The sequence below is a fragment of the Vulpes vulpes genome, chromosome 3, assembly GCF_048418805.1.
Source record: "Vulpes vulpes isolate BD-2025 chromosome 3, VulVul3, whole genome shotgun sequence".
In the NCBI taxonomy this organism is placed as follows: Eukaryota; Metazoa; Chordata; class Mammalia; order Carnivora; family Canidae; genus Vulpes; species Vulpes vulpes.
The window spans coordinates 23,150,473-23,170,518 of record NC_132782.1 but is presented as its reverse complement, the minus strand read 5'-3'; the positions used below and the strand labels follow the sequence as shown (position 1 = coordinate 23,170,518).

The window sequence follows — 20,046 nt, the reverse complement described above, 5'->3', positions numbered from 1 at the left end:
TCAACATAGCTTAACTAGGAGGAGTCTCATTAAGTATTTCTCTTAACATCTATAGAACCACCAAGCTTCCTAGTGAAACCCGAGCGACAGCAAGCCATACCGGATTCCACAGTAGAATTTAAAGCAGTACTGAAAGGAACACCACCATTTAAAATAAAGTGGTTTAAAGATGATGTGGAACTTGCCTCTGGACCTACCTGTTTCATTGGCTTGGAAGGGTCAACTAGCTTCTTAAATCTCTATTCAGTGGATGCTTCCAAGACTGGACAATATACCTGCCAAGTTACCAATGACGTTGGTAGCGACTCTTGTACTACAATGTTGCTTGTGACAGGTGTGCACGTTTGATTGTTTTACACTGTTTTTACGTTTCTGTCTGACCTGTGGCTCCCTTCTATACCATGCATCCACCCAATCAAGAAAGTACGCTTCTCTCAAACAGTGCAACTGGATTTGCCAGGCACTGTTCATCTCTTCCTCTTTCCTGTATACTACTTAATTTTGCTTTTGTTATATTTATCTGTTCCCTCATAATCTCCCCTTTCTTTCACTCTCTAGAACCACCCAAGTTTGTAAAGAAATTAGAAGCATCTAAAATAGTGAAAGCAGGTGACTCAGCACGACTGGAATGCAAGATAACTGGATCCCCCGAAATCAGAGTTGTGTGGTACAGAAATGAACATGAACTCCAAGCCAGTGATAAATACAGAATGACTTTCATTGACTCAGTGGCCGTCCTACAGATGAACAATCTCGGTACTGAGGACAGTGGGGATTTCATTTGTGAGGCTCAGAATCCTGCTGGCAGCACAAGCTGCAGTACCAAGGTTATCGTAAAAGGTAGAAATCTCTTTCTTCTGTTCTTCATTACCTGACGCCCACCTTCTTCTCCCCAGGGGTATCACAGCTATTTATTCTTTTGCCATCATTTTAGCTTCCGTTTGAGATTGTAGAATATTTTCCCCAACTAGTATTAGTTCTCTTTTTTTGTTATTTCTTAAGATTTACTTACATGTAGCCAATCATTCTGGGATATTTTTCTTGTTATTCCAATGTCATAATTCTGATCACCCCAATACATTGACCAAGCAGTGTAAATCTGATGTTCACCAACATACCGGAAGGAAGGAAGGAAGGAAGGAAGGAAGGAAGGAAGGAAGGAAGGAAGGAAGGAAGGAAGGAAAGAAGGAAGGAAGGAAGGAAGGAAGGAAGGAAGGAAGGAAGGAAGGATTCATTTTAAAATCCATTTTTATCTTTAGCCAACTTATGAATATATCATCATTTTCACTATGATCTTTAGCATTAATAACAAAGAATATTTACTATATATGTGTGTATATGTGGGGATATATGGTGCAAACAATACAGATTTTAACCTTACATTTAAAACAGGACAGTTATAGGTGTGCCTGGGCAGCTTGGTCAGTTGAGTGCCCAACTCTTGATTTCAGGTCTTAATCTCAGGCTCATGAGCTCAAGCCCAAGCTAGGCTCCACTCAGGTGATGCCTACTTAAAAAAAATATATACCTATATATATGGAAAAAAAGGGCAATATACATATTTTTTTCTCTCTCAAGAATTGCTTCCTATTTTTTAAAAATTATATCACTATGCCTTGGTGCAATTAATACCAGTATTTTCTGTAGCCACTTTCCAGTATTTTTATCACAAAGTCCAAGGTTGTCATGGTGTGAAGCAATTATTTCAATAAAAGTTGGTGACATGGAAGACTTAGATCACATGTGTCATCATGGCTTCTAAGTATTTCCGTTATAGAGCATATATAAAAAATTTCATCCCTGAAGTTAGGATTTGATACCTCATGCAAATCATCTTAATTAACGGTACTTGGGTTTGGTTTTTGTTTTACAACTTTCGCATCAGTCCTTATCATCTGAGAAAAACTAGTAAGGTAAGGTAGATAGAAAGTTGAAGTCCTCAGCAAGGAAATCTAGGGGTCTAGTTTGGGTTCTCTGCCAGGGAAGCGAGTGATTCTGGAAAGGCTAATGGCTTCTCCAAAACTGTTATTCCTCAACAATGAAGTGATAGTTCTGGACACCGTTTCCACATTATAGTATCTTGACTCTTCCAATTTTAACAACAAAGAAATAAAAACATTCTATGAAATTAAATAGCCCAACTCATTAGAAATTCTTGTTTTCTTACAGAACCACCCGTTTTTAGCAGCTTCCCTCCTGTAGTAGAAACCCTTAAAAATACTGAAGTTAGTCTTGAGTGTGAACTTTCGGGAACACCACCATTTGAGGTGATATGGTACAAAGACAAGCGGCAACTCCGAAGTAGCAAGAAATACAAGATTGCATCCAAAAACTTCCATGCAAGTATTCATATTCTCAATGTTGAAACTTCAGACATTGGTGAATACCACTGCAAAGCACAGAATGAAGTGGGAAGTGATACTTGCATTTGTACCGTAAAATTAAAAGGTAAGCGTATTTCCTGCACATGGCAGAAATGGCAGGAATGTGCAAGACACCTGTTTTTTTTCTTTCTCTTCCATTATATGGACAATGTTTTCAACAATCTCCGCTCATCTTTCCTTGTTCAGAACCACCAAGATTTGTCTCCAAACTGAACAGCCTCACCGTTGTAGCTGGCGAGCCCGCTGAGTTACAAGCATCCATAGAAGGAGCCCAGCCTATTTTTGTTCAGTGGCTTAAAGAGAAAGAAGAAGTGATCAGAGAAAGTGAAAACATCAGAATTACATTTGTAGAAAATGTTGCAACTCTGCAGTTTGCAAAAGCAGAACCAGCTAATGCTGGGAAGTATATCTGCCAAATCAAGAATGATGGCGGAATGAGAGAGAACATGGCCACATTGACTGTTTTAGGTTGGTACAATATAGTACAATGATCCCCTGATAGAAGGTGGCACCAACCACTGAGATGAGTCACTAGTAGAATCTCCAGTTCTGAATTTCTTCTGGAATTATATTAGTCCATACCTGTTTGAAAGGTTTAGGAGAGGGGAGCCTGGGTGGCTCAGTTGGTTAAGGAGCCATCTTTGGCTCAGGTCATGATCCCAGGGTCCTAGGATTGAGCCAGCCCCGTGTCCAGCTCCCTGCTCAGCAGGGAGCCTGCTTCTCCCTCTCCTTCTATCCCTCTCCATGCTTGTGCTCTTGAGCACTCTCTCTCTCTTAAATAAATAAATAAAATCTTTAAGAACAAAAAGGAAGAAGGGATCCCTGGATGGCGCAGCGGTTTAGCGCCTGCCTTTGGCCCAGGGCGCAGTCCTGGAGACCCGGGATCGAATCCCACGTCGGGCTCCCGGTGCATGGAGCCTGCTTCTCCCTCTACCTGTGTCTCTGCCTCTATCTCTCTCTCTCTCTCTGTGTGACTATCATAAATAAATAAAAATTAAAAAAAAGAACAAAAAGGAAAAAAGAGAAAAGACCTAATTAATCGTTTTTTCCCCTAATCGATCTTTCAAATACTCTTTCCTGTTTTTGTGATCCTAACAAAAGTTAGCCATCTGTTTCATTGTTTACTTACTACTTTTCTTGATGGATTAGCAGATAGAATCATGATTTTCTTTTATTTAAGCATGAAAACTTATTGGAAGCCAGCATATGCCACAAGGAAATTTTGTTTCCAAAGTACTAGCTGTTCATGTTGACAAGAACTCCCAAGATCAAAGTTAGATAGGAAAGACTTACACTTGCATCTTTGGACATTTTAATTTAGTGATTATTTGGATAACAGCTTGGAAAAATACTGGCTTTAGCCCCTTAAAATAAAGCAAAGATATCAAGTAGTTCAAAACATGAATCCTTTGCTCTAGAGAGGGTCAAGGGCAAATCAGTACATACTAATATACATTGTCTGAATTGTTTTGGAAGCCAACTAGTGCAGAAACATATGACTTAATAATAACCCCCCATAAATTCATGACAACATGTAATTGTGGAATCATCACTCCAGAGAGAGAAAGAGAGAGAGAGAGAGAGAACGCCCTAACGTAACCAAACCATTGGAAGAACCAATCTTAGTGAATTTGAGAGTAGAATCATGCTAAAGGTAACGGACTTTGACAGATGGCTATCACATTTTATTTCAGAGCCTGCAGTCATTGTTGAGAAAGCAGGGCCAATGACAGTGACTGTGGGAGAAACATGCACCCTGGAGTGTAAGGTGGCCGGCACTCCCGAACTCTCGGTTGAATGGTACAAGGACGGGAAGCTGTTGACCAGCAGCCAAAAACACAAATTCAGCTTCTACAACAAAATCTCTACCCTAAAGATACTCTCTGTTGAAAGGCAAGATGCAGGCACATACACTTTCCAGGTTCAAAACAACGTCGGAAAAAGCAGCTGCACAGCTGTGGTTGATGTTTCAGGTTAGTTCCGCTCTATCCCCACCACCCCCCATTGCTTCTGCGGATTCCTTCAGCAGTTGCCTTCTCTCACGGCTCTTCTGCTCTTTCAAATCGTGGTGATCTCTTGCCTTTCCTCACACAGACCGAATGGTCCCTCCTTCTTTCACACGAAGACTGAGAGATACTGTTGGGGTGCTGGGTACTTCTTGCATCTTGGAGTGCAAAGTAGCTGGATCGTCACCTATCTCTGTTGCCTGGTTTCATGAGAAAACGAAGATTGTCAGCGGAGCAAAGTACCAGACCACATTCTCAGATAATGTCTGCACGTTGCAGCTGAATTCTCTGGACTCGTCGGATATGGGCAGTTACACATGCGTGGCTGCTAATGCCGCTGGGTCTGATGAATGTCGTGCAGCGTTGGCTGTACAAGGTCAGTGTTATACACACAAGCCATTTTGCACAAATTCTTCTTTGGGTGCACATCATGGTACCCACCTGACACACATTCCAAAGGGCTCTTCATTTTTAGATTCAGAGTTGCAACCAAATTAGAAACTTACAGGTTCTTTTCACTGTCCTCCATGTCCATGTAGAACCACCCTCTTTTGTGAAGGAGCCTGAACCTCTGGAAATACTGCCAGGCAAAAATGTCACTTTCACAAGCGTCATTAGAGGAACCCCTCCATTCAAGGTCGGCTGGTTCAGAGGTGCCAGAGAACTCGTGAGAGGAGATCAGTGCAACATCTACTTTGAAGACACTGTGGCAGAACTGGAATTATTTAATGTTGACATCTCTCAGAGTGGGGAATACACTTGTGTGGTTTCTAACAATGCTGGCCAAACATCCTGCACTACTCGTCTCTTCGTGAAAGGTTTGCTCGAGTGCATTTGCTCTTCTGATTTTCTGTATGGGGCCATCTATGTGCTTTTCCTGGGTTTAATTGCCATGCTTTGTCACTCACCAGAACCGGCTACATTTGTGAAGAAGCTAAGTGATCACTCCGTGGAACCAGGGAAGTCCATAATTCTGGAGAGCACCTACACCGGAACACTTCCGATTGCAGTTACCTGGAAAAAGGATGGTTTCAACATAAGTCAGTCTGAAAGATGCAGCATAGTCACAACAGAGAAAACGTGCATCTTAGAAATCCTGAATAGCACCAAAAAAGACGCAGGACAGTACTCCTGTGAAATTGAAAATGAGGCAGGCAAGGATGTCTGCAAAGCTCTGGTATCTACATTAGGTGTGTTGTCTTATTCTCTCCTCAGTGGTCGGCATTCCTGTAAGACAAAGCATGGTCTGTTTGGTGTTCTTTAATTCCAGTTGCTGAATGTGATCCTTTCTTCTTTAGAACCACCTTATTTTGTTACGGAGCTAGAACCTCTGGAGGCATCGGTTGGAGATTCGGTGTCTTTACAATGCCAGGTTGCTGGGACACCAGAAATTACAGTGTCTTGGTACAAAGGAGACACCAAGTTACGGCCAACTCCTGAATACAGGACCTATTTTACAAACAATGTGGCCACGCTTGTTTTTAATAAAGTGAATATTAATGACAGTGGAGAGTACACATGTAAAGCAGAAAATAGTATAGGAACTGCTGCTTCAAAGACTGTCTTCAGAATTCAAGGTGATTATATTATTTTAGAAATTAAGAAGTGTTTTTAAATTAATCCTTTTATCTTTGGGGAGAAATTTTCTCCTCATGGACTAATGACTCAAGTATTGCTTGTCTTCCTACAGAGCGCCAACTCCCACCTTCCTTTGCAAGACAATTGAAAGACATCGAACAGACGGTTGGGTTGCCAGTGACACTCACTTGTCGATTAAATGGCTCCGCACCCATCCAGGTGTGCTGGTATAGAGATGGGGTACTTTTACGAGACGACGAAAATCTACAGATGTCATTTGTAGACAACGTGGCAACTTTAAAAATCTTGCAAACTGACTTGAGTCACTCTGGCCAGTACTCCTGCTCAGCCTCTAACCCACTTGGAACAGCATCTTCTAGTGCTAGACTGGCAGTGAGAGGTTTGTTCCCATGTTAATCTTTCTCTTCGCAAAAACCAAACCGTGACTTCTTATTCACTGTCAGAGTAGAAACAGCCAGTGACGAAAGTCAAACAAACAAAACACACATTGCCTTTTCTTTTCATTTTCCAGAACCTAAGAAGTCTCCCTTCTTTGACATCAAGCCCGTATCTATAGATGTCATTGCTGGGGAAAGTGCTGACTTTGAGTGCCATGTCACTGGTGCTCAACCAATGCGAATCACTTGGTCAAAAGATAACAAGGAGATACGTCCTGGAGGAAATTATACCATCACATGTGTGGGAAACACTCCCCATTTGAGAATTCTTAAAGTAGGCAAAGGAGACTCTGGTCAGTACACTTGCCAGGCAACCAATGATGTTGGCAAGGACATGTGCTCAGCTCAACTCAGTGTAAAAGGTATCATTATGCGGCATCTACGGATATTTGTTCTTTCCCACGTTTACGTAACGGTCTTCTAAAAGTTCCTTTAGTGTTTAAGTGTTTGGGACAAGCTAACTGGGTCATGTTAGAATTTGTACTTTAGTGTTGAAAGCATTAATCGAAGATCTGTTTTGTCTTTATATTGTTCTCTAGTGTTAACTCTAAGTGTGATCTTATAAGATAGTGTGGTCTAATTGAAATTTGTGAAGTATTGTTTCAACTATCCAGTCTCATATTATTTTCTGTTATGTGGCGTTCTGATTTATCATTACTAAATTTTGACCAAATACCTCTATAATACACTAACTTATATGTTTTGGCTTACCTATCCAAACTGCAAAAATTAAACTTACCAATTAAATTCTCCATTGGGAGCTTATTTGATGGCAAACATAACATTTCATCACAAAATAATCAGAAAGTATATTCTTAATAAGCACGTTTAAGTTACATATTTACGGGATCTTCAGCCACAAACACAAGCTATTTTTTCCTTTGATTTACTAGAACCTCCCAAATTCGTTAAGAAACTAGAAGCTTCTCAAGTTGCAAAGCAGGGAGAATCCATCCAGCTGGAATGTAAAATAAGTGGTTCCCCGGAAATCAAAGTTCAGTGGTTCCGAAACGACAGCGAACTTCACGAAAGCTGGAAATACAACATGTCATTCGTTAATTCTGTGGCCTTGCTTACCATCAATGAAGCCAGCGCTGAGGACAGCGGAGACTATATCTGTGAAGCGCATAATGGTGTTGGTGATGCCAGCTGTAGCACAGCCCTGACCGTGAAAGGTTAGACACGCTAAGCTGCTTGCTTTCTTCTCCTCTGGTTTGAGTCTTTCTCAGCGACGCGATGAGCTCCAAAATAAAAAGGCTCACCGTGGGAGCAATTCTTAACTAGCTTGCAGGAATTGTTATTTCTTGCGTTAGCCTACTGGCATATGGTCACACCAATCGCTCCTAGTGGATTCTGGATTCTAAAATATGTTTTTTTTTTCCTTTTCAGTAAGCAAATGTTCTCATCATTTATCTTCTTTTTCCCCGGTAGCACCTCCTGTTTTCACCCAGAAGCCTTCTCCAGTAGGAGCTCTTAAAGGTTCTGACGTTATCTTCCAATGTGAAATTTCGGGAACCCCCCCGTTTGAGGTGGTGTGGGTTAAAGACCGAAAGCAAGTTCGAAGCAGCAAGAAATTTAAAATCACGTCAAAAAATTTTGATACAAGTCTTCATATCCTTAATCTCGAAGCTTCCGATGTAGGAGAGTATCACTGCAAAGCCACTAACGAGGTGGGAAGCGACACGTGTGTTTGCTCTGTCAAGTTCAAAGGTTTGTACACCTGGGCACAAAAATAGATGTCTCTTCCTTTCCTCTTTTCTTGCTTAGCTAATAATTTAGGTGGCTGTGGTTCCCTTTCTTCCCCTAACCACAAATTTCTTTCATTAGAGCCTCCACGATTTGTGAAAAAGCTAAGCGACACCTCAACCCTTATTGGGGATGCTGTTGAGTTACGGGCTGTGGTGGAAGGCTTCCAGCCAATTTCTGTGGTCTGGCTGAAAGATAAAGGTGAAGTCATCAGAGAGAGTGAAAACACTAGGATTTCGTTCATCGATAACATCGCAACCCTCCAACTTGGGAGCCCAAAAGCATCTGATTCTGGAAAATATGTGTGCCAGATCAAGAACGATGCCGGGATGCGAGAATGTTCGGCAGTCTTGACAGTCCTAGGTTAGTAACAAAGGACAACCTGGATAAAAAATCAGAACGACTGGCCCATGATTGTCTTCCACAAATATTAATCTTATCCCATTGTATGTTGATTACACTCTCAGTCTGGGAGGTGACTTTATCTTCAACGCATTATACTTCTTCTTTTAGAACCAGCCAGAATCGTAGAGAAGCCAGAACCCATGACGGTCACTACTGGGAATCCTTTTGCATTAGAGTGTGTGGTGGCTGGAACACCAGAGCTTTCAGTCAAGTGGTTCAAAGATGGGAGAGAATTGTCTGCAGACAGCAAACATCACATTACGTTCATCAACAAAGTGGCTTCAGTTAAAATCCCTTGTGCAGAAATGAGTGACAAGGGGTTATACAGCTTCGAAGTGAAGAACAGTGTTGGTAAAAGCACCTGCTCTGTGTCCGTCCACGTCTCGGGTGAGTAGTATGAGGTTTTAATGGATCTATCAGTTTTCCTGGAGGAAAAAAAAAAAAAGAAAAGAAAGAAAAAAGCAAGCAAGCTTCTCTTTAAACAGAGAATCACCCTTCTCCCACATAGATCGAGTCGTGCCCCCCTCCTTCATCCGCAAGCTGAAGGACACCAACGCCATCCTGGGGGCCTCGGCGGTTCTGGAGTGCCGGGTGTCCGGCTCGGCGCCCATTTCGGTCGGCTGGTTTCAGGACGGGAATGAGGTCGTCAGTGGGCCTAAATGCCAGTCCAGCTTTTCGGAAAACGTCTGTACTTTGAGCCTGAGCTTCCTGGAGCCTTCCGACACAGGCACATACACGTGCGTGGCCGCCAACGTGGCCGGTTCTGACGAGTGCTCGGCACTGCTGACCGTGCAAGGTCAGTGTGCGGGTCAGGCCGCGGCTGCCCGGCGCCACTTGGCACCTGCCGCGCGTGGGAGCTTTTGTCGTGTCTCCTTTGAAGCCTTAGTTCCCTTTCCTTCAAGGGCCAAAAAGCGCATCTCACCTGGATCTCTTATCTCTTTGTTTCCTCTCGCTCTCTCCCTCCCCTGGGGTATCCAGAACCCCCGTCCTTCGAACAGGTCCCCGACTCCGTGGAAGTGCTGCCTGGAATAAGCCTCATATTCAGCTGTGTCATCAGAGGCACCCCTCCATTCAAGGTCAAGTGGTTTAAAGGCAGCAGGGAACTGGTGTCGGGGGAGTCCTGCACCATCTCCCTGGAGGATGCCGTGACCGAGCTGGAGCTGCTGGAGGTGGAACCATCGCAGAGCGGGGACTACTCCTGCCTCGTCACCAATGAGGCGGGCAGTGCCTCCTGTACCGCGCACCTTTTTGTGAAAGGTTTGCTCTTTTCTCCAACTCGTGTGTCTTTGCCGTGTCTTTCCACGTCTTGGCTTGAAGATGCCGATTTGACCCTCCTGTTTTGTCTGCACAGAACCAGCCACCTTTGTGAAAAGGTTGGCTGACTTCAGCGTGGAGACGGGAAGCCCCATAGTGCTCGAGGCCACCTATTCGGGCACACCTCCCATCTCCGTGAGCTGGATGAAGAATGAGTCCCCGCTGTCCCAGTCGCAGAATTGCAGCATTACCACGACGGAAAAATCCACGATACTGGAAATTACTGAGAGCACCGTAGAGGATTATGCACAGTACAGTTGCCTGATAGAAAATGAGGCCGGTCAAGACATTTGTGACGCGCTGGTGTCTGTCTTAGGTGTGTCAATCAGTTACCTCCCCTTCTTATTGCTGTCTTCTCCTTCTCTTACAACATCTTCTTTAAGGCCAGCATGATTGATTGATTGCCATCCTTTGTACCCTAGAACCGCCTTATTTCATTGAGCCTCTGCAACACGTAGAAGCAGCCATTGGAGAACCCACGACTTTACAATGTAAAGTAGATGGAACCCCAGAAATTAGAATTGCTTGGTATAAAGAACACACAAAGCTGCGCTCAGCTCCTGCGTACAAAATGCAATTTAAAAATAACATCGCCTCCTTAGTTATCAACAAAGTGGATCACAGTGACATAGGAGAGTACACCTGCAAGGCAGAGAACAGTGTGGGGGCAGTCGCTTCTTCGGCCGTGCTCGTTATCAAAGGTGATGATGGTTTTGTTTCCCAAGGCTTGCTGTGTGCTGAACAGACCCATTTGCTTAAAAACATCACAATGTTAATGGATTGAAGTGCGTCCTGGATGTTTTCTCTCTTGTGAATGAGGATTATCTGTAACTTCTTTACAGAGCGCAAACTTCCACCTTCCTTTGCAAGAAAGCTGAAGGATGTTCACGAGACCCTTGGCTTCCCAGTCGCATTTGAATGTCGCATCAATGGCTCAGAACCTCTTCAAGTGTCTTGGTACAAGGATGGGGTACTTTTGAAAGACGATGCTAATTTGCAAACCTCTTTTGTTCATAACGTAGCAACCCTTCAGATTTTGCAAACTGACCAGAGCCACGTTGGTCAGTACAATTGTTCAGCTTCCAATCCTCTTGGAACTGCTTCATCTAGTGCCAAGCTCATTCTCTCAGGTGAGTAGCTCATCGCGCTACCCTCTTCATTATAAAAGCTTCACTGCTGTGGGCCACCAAAGGACTGGTGCCTCTCAGTTTCTGCTCCATGTCTGGGAGCATGAAAACTGAAGTCACCATGTTGGTCTTCATCCTTTTCAGAGCACGAAGTGCCTCCTTTCTTTGATCTAAAGCCCGTATCAGTAGATCTTGCTCTTGGAGAAAGTGGTTCTCTTAAATGTCATGTAACTGGAACTGCACCCATCAAAATCACTTGGGCCAAAGATAACCGAGAGATTCGCCCTGGAGGCAACTACAAGATGACTTTGGTTGAAAATACTGCAACTCTGACGGTTCTCAAAGTAAGCAAAGGCGATGCTGGGCAGTACACCTGCTACGCAAGCAACGTCGCTGGAAAAGACTCTTGTTCTGCTCACCTGGGTGTACAAGGTACCTGTTCCAGTCACGTAGCAACATCTCTTTTACATTTTCAATATCTTGAAATACAGGAGGAAGGGTGTGCTTGAAAGTTATGTGTAGGACCATGGTCGAGTAATTAGGAGAGATCAAATGGATCTAGGGCCTTCCAGACGGGATCAAGTTTTAAAATTTTTTATTAAAAAATATAAAACTAATAAAACACAGACTGTACATCGATTTTTAAAGGCTAAAGATAAAGACTAGGGAAAGAGTGAACAACAGATTTTCACAGGATTGCAAGAAAATCCAAATTTGAAAGAAATCAGCTTAAGACCAAAAAAAAAAAAAAAAGGAAGTTATCTCAAAAGACTTATTTTCCCCAGTCGTTTGTAAATTAATGGATTTTATCGCTCCAGGGGATAGCAGATCCCAAATAAGCCCTTCAAGAAGACTCAGCTTGTGCTAACCTCTCTCCCTCCTCTAGTCCCAGTTAAGTAATAGTGGAAGCCAGAGGGCTAGGGTGAACATTAATATCCGACATTGTGGAAGGCAACCGTTTCTTTCAGTAGCAAGTTCATGGCTGCCATTGTCAGAGATTAAATACTTAACCCAATGAACTACTGATCTAACCCGTTAGAGAATTTTTTAGGATTTTTGTGGTGATGGTTTCTAGATCTCTTGAAATTAAAATAGAATTGTATTTAGCAGCCCATTTGCTCTATGACATACTCCTAATCATTTTTATTTCTCTGAGCTTGAATTTTTTGATTCAGTAATGAAGAAAGCCTTGCTCTCCCCAGTTGAAGGGAAATTATGAGTGTTGAAGAAATATCTATGTAAGGTCTTTAAGAGCAATTGGCATAAATATTAAAATATCTCACCCAGTTTTGTTATTCTCATTCCTCATGGTACATATCTGATATCTTTGTAGCCATAGGAGGAGATACACCTCCACTGGTTCACATACAGGAAGGTAGTCAAACTGTCTTATTCCTTGTGAACTTCAGAGTTCTTGAAACAACAGATATAGCCCTGCCTCTGATCTCGGGCTAAAGAAATGAATCTTTTGCTGGGAGGAGGATCACACAATATGAATTAATGTATTTTCCTCCTTCCGTTTATAATAGCATTTGATGTGGTTGCTTGCAGAAGTACATGCATTTTAAGAAATTTCTACTTCAGTTGAACTTAACCATTCTTAACTACTAATTATTAACCATTGTTCCTTGAACCACATCAAATAAATAAATATGTTTTCCGGAGTTAAAGACCTCTCTGACAGAGGGATTCCATCCTTCGCTTTATCTTGAGTTATACGTGTCTTTTCCATCCCTTACCTTGTCTTTTCTTCTTGGTTCCATAGAACCACCCAGGTTCATTAAGAAGCTAGAACCTTCAAGAATTGTGAAACAGGATGAATACACAAGATACGAATGCAAAATCGGAGGGTCTCCAGAAATCAAGGTTTTGTGGTACAAAGACGAGACTGAAATTCAAGAGAGCAGTAAATTCAGAATGTCATTCCTTGACTCGGTGGCGGTGTTGGAAATGCACAACCTCAGTGTTGAGGACAGCGGAGACTACACGTGTGAGGCCCGCAATGCAGCAGGCAGTGCGAGCAGCAGCACTTCCTTAAAAGTTAAAGGTCAGAGCTTACTCTTCCTTTGTGTTGCTCACCTTGGACTCCTCTCTGGTTGTCCTCTCAGTCCCCCGCATGACTCCGCAGCAATGTTTTAACATTTTTAAAGCCTAATGATCAAAAATCGAAAGTCATGTGTTCTGTCTCTGCGATGGAATGGGAAACTGATCCTTACTTGAAACTATATACTAACAGAATACAGCCCGATTTTCCTTTTCTTTCATTTTTTTTTCTCTAACTCAATTACCTTCCTATTGCAGAACCACCCATTTTCCGCAAAAAGCCTCATCCTGTTGAGACACTGAAGGGAGCTGATGTTCATCTTGAATGTGAGCTTCAGGGGACTCCTCCTTTTCAAGTTTCTTGGCATAAAGATAAGAGAGAACTTAGGAGTGGCAAGAAGTACAAGATAATGTCCGAGAACTTCCTGACGAGCATTCACATCCTGGGTGTCGATGCTGCAGACATAGGGGAGTACCAGTGCAAAGCCACCAATGATGTGGGCAGCGACACTTGTGTTGCTTCTATCACTCTGAAAGGTGAGTGGCCTCATTCTTTTCTGTCTACTATTCCCCTTCTGATTTCTCCCCCCTCTAATTTTAATGCTCTCTTGGCTTCTTAGCGATCGCCCAGCCCTTTATCACTAGCTGTGTCTCCTACTTACCCTTTTTTCTCTGCCAAATCCTTTTATGTTTAGTGTGCATCCCATATCTGAATCCTACCAAATATCATTTTAGCCAGTTTTTCCAGTCAATTTCATTGAACTCAGAAAGCTGGAGAAAGCAAGACATCTGACTCTTTTGGCTTAATATAAACTGACACGTCCCTGCTCCCACTCTTATTTAAGAAGCGGAAACAACGTATTCTCACTAGTGTAATTCCTCGCATTGCATTGCACAACTGGAGGGAGGTACTACTGGCCGCACAGATTTTAAACGATTTGTCTTTTTCTCATCAGCACCACCAAGGTTTGTGAAGAAGCTCAGCGATATTTCTACCATCGTTGGTGAAGAAGTTCAGCTGCAGACCACTATCGAAGGGCCTGAGCCACTATCAGTGGTGTGGTTCAAAGATAAGGGGGAAATTGTTAGAGAGAGTGACAACATATGGGTGTCTTATTCAGAAAACGTTGCAACCCTGCAGTTTGCAAGAGCAGAAACAGCCAACGCCGGGAAGTACACCTGTCAGATCAAAAACGATGCTGGAATGCAAGAGTGCTTCGCCACGCTCTCCGTTCTCGGTTAGTCCAGATAGAACATTACCATGAATACAAAGCACACGCTGTATCTGTGTTTTCTTTAGCTTTGCAGTTTGATCGTAAAGTTTGGATGTAATTTATTATATCCCATTCCAGAACCTGCGGCAATCGTGGAAAAGCCAGAATCCATAAGAGTTACCACAGGAGATACCTGTACCTTGGAATGCACGGTCACTGGCACACCTGAACTCAGTACTAAGTGGTTTAAGGATGGAAAAGAGCTGACGAGTGACAGCAAATACAAAATAAGTTTCTTCAACAAAGTATCTGGCCTTAAGATTATCAATGTGGCACCCAGTGACAGTGGGGTATACAGTTTCGAGGTGCAAAACCCTGTTGGCAAAGACAGCTGTACAGCCTCAGTACAAGTTTCAGGTTGGTTGGTTGGACTTTTATCTTAATGTTATTGTGGTGTAGTTCCTGATTTACATATACGTGTAATGGGAAGTTCCATCTTCTACAACGTGACATGAGACTGATACCCTCTGCATCAGCAAAATCAGTGGTAACGTACCCATAGGGTTGGAAGAAAATGAAGTCCAAAAGTTATATCCTGGGGTGCCTGGTGGCTCAGTTTGTTGAGCATCTACCTTTGGCTCAGGTCATGATCCTGGGGTCCAGGGATCAAGCCCCACGTTGGGTTTCCTGCTCAGTGGAGAGCCTGTGTCTCCCCCTCTCTCTGCCTCTCCCCCTGATGTGGCCTTTCTTTCTCACCCAAATAAATAAAATATTTTTTTAAAAAGTTTTATCCCTTTTTCCTGGAGAAATTTCCACAATTCAGAGCAGTAGGAGTAAGACTCAATCCCTAGAGAAGGATAAAGTTGTCTTTAACTATCACCTATGTTGAAATAATTCAGCATGTCATGGTTTACAGTGACGAGAGACCAAAACCCCCAACTCTTCAACTAGCACATCTTGCCCATGGATTCTCAGGGCTTTCCACTGTGTGAAGCCAGGGGGAATTCCTTGATACCCTTGCAAAAGAGCCAAGTGGATCTAGGGATAGTCCACCAAAAAGACAATAATTCTCTTTTCAAATCATTTGATAACTGATGTCCCTTATTTGTTTGATTTTCACCACATTCAGACCGAATTGTTCCTCCTTCATTCACGAGAAAATTGAAAGAGACGCATGGTCTGTCTGGTTCCTCGGTGGTAATGGAGTGCAAAGTCTATGGGTCACCCCCAATCTCTGTCTCCTGGTTCCACGAAGGAAACGAGGTCAGCAGTGGAAGGAAATACCAGACCACCCTGACAGATAACACTTGTGCTTTAACCGTGAACATGCTAGAAGAGTCCGATGCCGGCGACTACACGTGTATAGCTACTAATGTAGCCGGCTCTGACGAATGCAGTGCTCCTCTGACTGTGAGAGGTCAGTTCAAAATACAGTAAAATAGAAATGCATTTCTTAACGTGGTAATGAGCATTTTCATCATCAAAATTCAAAAATATTAAACAGCTTTTGATATGTGATTTTTTTGTTGTTGTTGTTTAGAACCACCATCCTTTGTTCAGAAACCTGAGGCCATGGATGTCTTAACCGGAGCCAATGTAACTTTCACAAGCATCATAAAAGGAACACCTCCTTTCACTGTCAGCTGGTTCAAGGGTAGCAGTGAACTAGCCCCAGGCGACAGGTGTAACGTATCTCTGGAGGATTGCGTTGCTGAGCTGGAGTTGTTTGGTGTAGACACAACACAAAGCGGAGACTATACCTGCATAGTTAGTAATGAAGCTGGCAAAGCTTCCTGTACAACACACCTCTATGTAAAAGGTTTGTTTGACTGCTAGTCTGCGTTTTTACAGCCTAACATATGTGGAGTAATAGATCGGGCTCTACCTAAAGGTACACGTGTTTGATTTCGTATTTTCCATTTGTTTACTATAGCCCCAGCCAAATTTGTGAAGAGGCTCAATGATTACAGCATAGAGAAAGGAAAGCCCCTGATTCTAGAGGGCACCTACACTGGAACTCCTCCCATTTCAGTTACATGGAAGAAAAATGGCATAAACATAACTCCTTCCCAGAGGTGTAATATAACCACAACTGAAAAATCTGCAATCCTGGAAATTCCAAGTAGCACGGTAGAGGATGCAGGACAATACAATTGCTACATTGAAAATGCTTCTGGAAAAGATTCTTGCTCGGCACAAATACTGATACTAGGTTTGTTCTGATCCTGCATCCATATCATCGTATGTAAGTTAACCATTCTGACATGTCTCTTCCTCACTAACTAACCTCTCTTGCCTGCAGAACCACCGTATTTTGTCAAGCAGCTGGAGCCTGTTAAAGTGACCGTTGGAGACTCTGCCTCTTTGCAATGCCAAATTGCTGGGACCCCTGAAATTGGGGTGTCCTGGTACAAAGGAGACACAAAATTAAGACCTACTGCCACCTACAAAATGCATTTTAGGAACAACGTGGCTACACTGGTTTTCAACCAGGTTGATAGTAATGACAGCGGAGAATATATCTGCAGAGCTGAAAACAGTGTGGGGGAAGTTTCTTCATCAACTTTCCTTAGTGTGCAAGGTGACTGCAATATTTTAAAAGTGAATGAATTTGTGTTGCTCTTGAACAAGATTTAAAATATCTGGCAAAGACCTTCTTTTTTTGAGGAAAATCTTGCCCGATGCAAGATGTTCTTCTTAAGACATCCTATCTATAGTTAGTGGCTTGTCCTTTTCTGTAGCCAGGAGAGATCAGAGGACTAAACCTTTGGTTGGAAGGATCATGCAATCACTTGTCTCTATAATTAAATCTTTAGGAAAAAACACGTACCCATATTTTACAAATTTCACTTCACGAGTGTCCCATTCAAATTGCCACAGGGCAGTCTTAAAAAGTAGGAGAATTTGCTGCCTGCCTTGAGCTGTACCTTAAGCCAACCGATCTCTCTTTGGGCTTACGTATTTTTGAACCCACTGTGAATTAAGGTGACCACAGGGTGAAAATGTTGCTCCAAAAGTTCATATGTGTTTCTTCATGTCCAAGCTAATTCAAGAGATGGTAATACCTCCTGATGTTGTCATAGACCTACTATTGCCTCTACCGCCATAATTGTGAGAAGAACATTCAGCAAATTAAAAACATCCAGAAATTCTCATTATCTTAATTCTGTTCTTACAGAGCAAAAACTTCCACCATCATTTTCTCGTCAACTGCGAGATGTTCAAGAAACGGTTGGACTGCCCGTTGTCTTTGAATGTACCATAAATGGATCAGAGCCTATCTCAGTGTCTTGGTACAAAGACGGCAAGCCATTGAAAGATGGCCCAAATGTACAGACATCATTTTTAGATAACGTGGCCACTCTCAATATTTTTAAAACAGATCGGAGCCTTGCAGGCCAGTATTCTTGCACAGCTACGAATCCTATAGGGTCTGCTTCCTCCAGCGCCAGACTCATCCTCACAGGTTTGTGGCTTCTTTAACATCTTTCTGTTTCTGTAAATGAAATTTCTATTCCTGAAATTAAAGGAAAAAGACCACGATTTCCATAAAGTGGGGTGGATATGGGGCCTGAAACCTTGTCCTTCTGCTCTGCTCTTAGAGGGGAAGAACCCGCCCTTCTTTGACATCCCCGTGGCCCCTGTGGATGCTGTGGTTGGGGAGAGTGCAGACTTCGAGTGCCATGTTACTGGGACACAACCAATAAAGGTCACCTGGGCCAAGGACAACAGAGAGATACGAAGTGGTGGAAACTACCAGATTAGTTACCTGGAAAACAGCGCCCACCTGACGATACTGAAAGTAGACAAGGGAGACTCTGGACAGTATACCTGCTATGCTGTGAATGAAGTGGGAAAGGACTCCTGCACAGCTCAACTTAATATAAAAGGTATCATTTATTTCGCATGTTGGTCCAACAAAACATAATAATTTTCCGTTCTGTCCTAAAGGTTCAATTTCCACTAGGACAGTGAAATTTAGGACACTTTTAAACAAATGACATAAAAATGTTTAAGAAGAAATAAGTTTCTCTAGAGAACAGGTGATCTGTTTAAATTCACATTTTTCTGAAACTGTATATATCCTACTTAACCCTAAGACCGCCCTCCTCTTATTTCAGTGAGAAATAAGAGGGTTGTAACAGTGACCCCTCACTGGGTCTTTGAAATGATCAATGTAAAATCATGTAAAACTATTAGTTCAGTGCCTGGTGCAAATTAAGTGCTCCTAACTATTAGTGGTTTTTATTTAATTATCTGTGACGCTGAACAAACACTTTGCCCCCCACCCCCTTATTTTCGTATCTGCATGACTAGATGGTGTAGGGTCATGGTATTTATTTATTTGTTTGTTTGTTTTTTACAAATATGCTGTTCTGTAAATGGCCATAAGTTCTTTTTGTCACTTGCCCATAAATCAGAGAATAAGCTTGTGGAGGGAGGCTGAGATGTTTAGAAACATACGCCGATTCACTGTATTTAGTTAGCATCAACTTTTAATGTAAAATAGGACTTTTTTTTCTTGAAAGGTTTCTATCAATAACCTGATTCTGACTTCCATTTTATTTGTCCTTGCAATTTCTTGCAGAGCGGCTAATTCCACCAAGTTTCACTAAAAAACTCTCTGAGACAGTTGAAGAAACGGAGGGGAATTCGTTCCGCCTTGAGGGCCGTGTTGCCGGTTCTCAGCCTATAACGGTTGCATGGTACAAAAATAATGTTGAGATACACCCAACCTCTAACTGCGAAATTACATTCAAGAACAACACCCTCCTGCTGCACATCAAGAAGGCGGGCATGGGCGACGCTGGCTTGTACACATGCAAAGTGTCCAATGACGCGGGCTCTGCTCTGTGTACATCTTCAATTGTCATCAAAGGTCAGTGATCTTCGTGGTCCCCCACCTCTTGTGTTCTTCTTCTCGTCTGTTAGATGGCCCTGTGCGTTTCTCCTTCTTTCTTCTTTAACTCTGTCGGCCAGACAAGTTATGGTAGATATACAGTTGACTGTTGGCCAACTGTAGGCTGGGAGCGCCAACAAATCCCCCTGTCACTTCTGACTCCTCCAAAACTTTGCAAATAGTATACTATTGACTAGAAGCCTTACCAATAACATGAATAGTCAGTTATACATTCTTACCATACAGTGAGCTAGAGAAAAGTATACATCCCCGTGTAAGTGGACCCATACTGTTCGAACCCATGTTGTTTAAGGGCTAACTGTAAATATACGTTATGTAACTGGCTTGCCATAATTCCACATATATTTACTTGAAATGCATACTATTTGCAATTGACTTACAAGGCCAGCAAAGTAGGTGTTGTATAATAAATGGACGAGAATTGTAGCTTGTAAATCAGATCCCAAAATTCTCTCAGGCCGTTAGAGGTCTACTCAGAAATTCACGCCTCAGTAATATATAAATTTTTATGAAGCACATTTATTTTGAAAAATTCTTAAATTTTCATCACGGAAAACTGTATTAGCTTTGCTTCTTATAAGTTATAGCACATTCTGAAACATTCTCTTTTCTATTTCTAAAGGATTATTGTTTGGCATAGATTGCCCAAAGCTTTTTAGCCTATAGATGAATATTAATCCCAGACAAAAAAGTAAAATTTCCTCAAAAGGAAAAAAAAAAAGATGAGAGGAAAGATGCTCCATGTTATTATGGAAAGACATATTTAAATATACAGTCCTAGCTTGAGGCAAAGAAACAGACTGTAGCATTTAAGGAGATCTTTTTTTTTTTTTTCTGATCCTCTGACCAT

At 42.3% G+C, this 20,046-nt stretch overlaps 1 protein-coding gene across 1 annotated transcript in view; it reads left to right on the top strand.

Moving 5' to 3' along the window:
* The window catches only part of TTN (titin), a 274,354-nt gene that overhangs the window by 81,993 nt on the left and 172,315 nt on the right, over window positions 1-20,046 (top strand). The window contains exons 67-98 of the mRNA XM_072752064.1: window positions 56-334; window positions 559-840; window positions 2,170-2,448; window positions 2,571-2,852; window positions 4,079-4,357; window positions 4,479-4,766; window positions 4,930-5,208; window positions 5,302-5,580; window positions 5,689-5,967; window positions 6,081-6,368; window positions 6,501-6,788; window positions 7,320-7,601; window positions 7,858-8,136; window positions 8,254-8,535; window positions 8,686-8,964; window positions 9,086-9,373; window positions 9,556-9,834; window positions 9,929-10,207; window positions 10,314-10,592; window positions 10,734-11,021; window positions 11,163-11,450; window positions 12,784-13,065; window positions 13,320-13,598; window positions 14,018-14,299; window positions 14,414-14,692; window positions 15,405-15,692; window positions 15,816-16,094; window positions 16,209-16,487; window positions 16,578-16,856; window positions 17,454-17,741; window positions 17,878-18,165; window positions 18,864-19,154. Of these exons, the coding sequence (XP_072608165.1) occupies window positions 56-334; window positions 559-840; window positions 2,170-2,448; window positions 2,571-2,852; window positions 4,079-4,357; window positions 4,479-4,766; window positions 4,930-5,208; window positions 5,302-5,580; window positions 5,689-5,967; window positions 6,081-6,368; window positions 6,501-6,788; window positions 7,320-7,601; window positions 7,858-8,136; window positions 8,254-8,535; window positions 8,686-8,964; window positions 9,086-9,373; window positions 9,556-9,834; window positions 9,929-10,207; window positions 10,314-10,592; window positions 10,734-11,021; window positions 11,163-11,450; window positions 12,784-13,065; window positions 13,320-13,598; window positions 14,018-14,299; window positions 14,414-14,692; window positions 15,405-15,692; window positions 15,816-16,094; window positions 16,209-16,487; window positions 16,578-16,856; window positions 17,454-17,741; window positions 17,878-18,165; window positions 18,864-19,154 (9,039 nt within the window). The remainder of the gene's footprint in view (window positions 1-55; window positions 335-558; window positions 841-2,169; window positions 2,449-2,570; window positions 2,853-4,078; window positions 4,358-4,478; window positions 4,767-4,929; window positions 5,209-5,301; window positions 5,581-5,688; window positions 5,968-6,080; window positions 6,369-6,500; window positions 6,789-7,319; window positions 7,602-7,857; window positions 8,137-8,253; window positions 8,536-8,685; window positions 8,965-9,085; window positions 9,374-9,555; window positions 9,835-9,928; window positions 10,208-10,313; window positions 10,593-10,733; window positions 11,022-11,162; window positions 11,451-12,783; window positions 13,066-13,319; window positions 13,599-14,017; window positions 14,300-14,413; window positions 14,693-15,404; window positions 15,693-15,815; window positions 16,095-16,208; window positions 16,488-16,577; window positions 16,857-17,453; window positions 17,742-17,877; window positions 18,166-18,863; window positions 19,155-20,046) is intronic.